We start from the raw sequence: 3,119 nt of genomic DNA, 5'->3' as shown, positions 1-3,119 counted from the left end.
TTCTTTTTGTAAGGCTTGTGGCTTTTATAGAAAAATGCTAGATAATCTTTTGTTCTCTTCTTGCAAAAATTTAAGAATTCTTTTTCCACTTCTATCTCGTTTGTATCCATAATCTCAAAATTGTTAACTCTTGGACTGTGGGGTTCATAAAAACATATTAAGAAAAAAAACCCAAAAGAAAAGAAAGCAAAGCTCTTGGACTGTTATGGTCACCAATTCAATGTTCATTTGACACATAACTATGCACACACAATCATTTGATGGTATAGGTTTGACAATAGTTTAATCCATTTAATTAAGCTCAATATTAATTTGATTATTATTAGTTGCCTCCAAAGCTGTGCTTGTGAGTGAGATTTCCATTGCACTAGAGTCTGTAATGGCACCTTTACCTACTTCTAGGTTTGTCTCCCCATTTTTGTTGAAAACACACCTTACTAGCCACTACAATGAACCCTTTTCACTTCTTGCTTTATGAAATAAAATTTCTTTTAGAATGTGATGTCAAGTACAGAAAAAACTTAAAGATTAGGGGAACAAGTAAAAGGAAAGAACTTTACAGTTTGGTTAAAGAAGGGACATTCTACTATTGATGGGTGGTAGGACTTGTTTAGGGGTAATTGGGTACCTTTTAACCTTAGGGCTATGTTTTTGTGTTTTACAATGGTGTTTTTTGTGGTGCTTAATTGATTCTTTGGTTTGCAGTTTGCTGTGTTCATTTGTTGGTTTACTTTGTTTGATTTAGACATTGATTTTGACGTTGGTTGGTTGGTTAGGTTGCTTATACATTCTGCAACTATGTGTCCTTTTTGTTTATGCGTTGCCGCCATGAACATTAGGATGAAGTTAGGCATATATGCTCAGGGTAGCTGTTTTATATTTTAGTGTTTTACTTTAACTCTGACTCTAAATGTGATTAAATGGATTGAAAATCAATGTGTGTGTGTATATATATATATATGCATTATGTATAATTCAGTTGAGCAATTATACGTTTTCAATTTTCTGTCGAATCTCTCTCTCACTCTGTTTCTCTTTCACTTTCTCTGTCTCTCTATTTGTTTCTGTGAGTTTGTTCTAGAACATTCAATTACTTGATCGTGTTTGCTTGCAAATGCCAAGCTTTTCTTCACTATTAAACATAGACCTACGTGTCTAACATGCTTGCATGCGTGTCAGATATGCAGCAACGACAAAATGTGAATCCTGGACCCATGGTTGGTACACAGTTGACGTAGCAGCCGAGTCATCGATCCACGGCGCTGTGGGAGACGCCTGCCGGTCAAGTACGTAGTTGTACTGAACTTTGGACATGTCGAAATTATTTCTTTTTATTTCTGTAGGCTTCTTTGATTATTTGTAAATAGATGTTGGACATGGTAGCATTTCTCTTTTGGTTTAGGCAGAATTTTATTTAATCCAAAGAGAAAATGGTATGAAGCAGAAATAATCCTGAATTTAAAAACACCCTTTTGGGGACAGCATCAAGAAAATGGTATGGAGCAGAAATATTCAAAGTCATTAGATCTCATTTAGAAGCTATAGAATCAATTAAAATAGAATCCACATGAATTATTTTTCCAAATGTGAACACACAATTAAGCGTGGCTACACATAAGAGAACTGACTTTGATTCCTAATTCCCTACTCCATTTGACATAGTGAGGCACTTTGTTCATTCATTTCAAAACATAATGCCCATCAGCTTAGTGCTAATTTTAAACAATGTCATTGATCTTGAATTGATCCTATCTGCTATTGAGCTATTGTGAATAACTAGTTAGCCGACTGTTTCTTGCACATTCAACAGTTAGAGTGAATAACTAGTGCAAATTGTTCGTAACTAAGTAGTTAGCCTACTGTTTCTTGCATATTATTATTATGTAGCATTCTTAGAGTTATTTCATGTGCACTATTTTAAGACAATGCACTATCCTAAGACAATGCTCTTTCGTGTGCAGGTAGTGCCAGGCGTGCTAAAGTGCAGACATCGATCTTGCAAGTTACCTCGGCATGGGCTAGACCCACGAATTGCTCGCTACATAACTGAGGCAAGTTTTGAAGGGTTATTCAAGGTTCCAAACTTGGAAGTGGATCACGCATTGATCACAGCAATGGTCGAGCGTTGGTGTCCGGAGACGCACACATTCCACCTACTGCATGGAGAGATGGGCATCACCTTGCAAGATATCGAGGTGATGCTAGGGGTTCCTGTTGATGGGTTGCCAGTGACTGGGAGTGTCAGGATGGATTGGCCTGGGTTGTGTCATCAGTTACTGGGTCATCGTCCTCTAGACTCGATACCGCCTCTCCATCAGAACAAGTCTATCCTTGCTGGGGCGAGGATAAGAGTCAGCTGGTTGAAGGCACGATTTAGAGGTCCCCTAGCTGCAGATGCTACTGATGAGGTAGTGCAACAACATGCGCGCTATCACATACTCGTGTGGTTGGGGTCCATTCTGTTTATGGACAAGTCGGCAGACCGGGTGTCGGTGATGCCTATACAGTTCCTGAACCCAATCAGCAACGCGAAGAGGTATAGTTGGGGTAGTGGAGCATTAGCCTGGCTATATAGGCACTTATGCAAGGCATCGGAGATGAAGGCAAAGCAGATTGGAGGAGCACTAATGTTGGTGCAGCTGTGGGTGTATTCAACGTTCCCACTGATATGCCCTGTTATGAGGCCGCCGCAATCGTTGGTGGAGGCAGGTCCCCTTGCCAGTCAGTATGTTATCTGATTAGTTTGATACAATTGCCATGCCATTTGGCATTCATCGTGCATGTGTCTATAGTTGGTCAAAATCCCTGCATGTATGCGACTTGTAATACATTCAGTAAGGACATTGCTGTCGAGCAGTAAATCCTGTTTCAAACCAAAAGTCTAATTGACATTAATTTAATGGATTACTTAACAAGATAGCATGCCAATATACACTGTTATGAGTGCAGACGAAAATTACAAATACAAAATACTTTTTTTTAATAGATAATGCTAATACAGAACACTTAGATGCATCTATTAGTGCAATGGGGATCACAGAGGCACACACGTCATTCAGTGCTTAATATGTACTCGGCCACAATTTATAAAAATAGGTTGTACGACAAGTCATGTACAC

The 3,119-nt window shown here is 38.9% G+C and overlaps 1 protein-coding gene across 1 annotated transcript; it reads left to right on the top strand.

The window, feature by feature from the left end:
* The first annotated feature begins 1,925 nt into the window (after positions 1 to 1,925).
* Positions 1,926 to 2,738, top strand: LOC142624895 (serine/threonine-protein phosphatase 7 long form homolog). Its single transcript, XM_075798626.1, has one exon. The coding sequence runs from the start codon at positions 1,926 to 1,928 to the stop codon at positions 2,736 to 2,738; it is 813 nt and encodes a 270-aa protein (XP_075654741.1).
* Positions 2,739 to 3,119: the final 381 nt, after the last annotated feature.

The sequence above is a fragment of the Castanea sativa genome, chromosome 2, assembly GCF_040712315.1.
Source record: "Castanea sativa cultivar Marrone di Chiusa Pesio chromosome 2, ASM4071231v1".
NCBI lineage: Eukaryota > Viridiplantae > Streptophyta > Magnoliopsida > Fagales > Fagaceae > Castanea > Castanea sativa.
Note: the sequence above shows the minus strand (reverse complement) of the source record. Positions and strands in the feature narration are given on the sequence as shown.

Bases quoted from the DNA above. Each gene is read 5' to 3' on its own strand.
- LOC142624895 (XM_075798626.1), top strand. From the start codon at position 1,926: ATGCACTATCCTAAGACAATGCTCTTTCGTGTGCAGGTAGTGCCAGGC.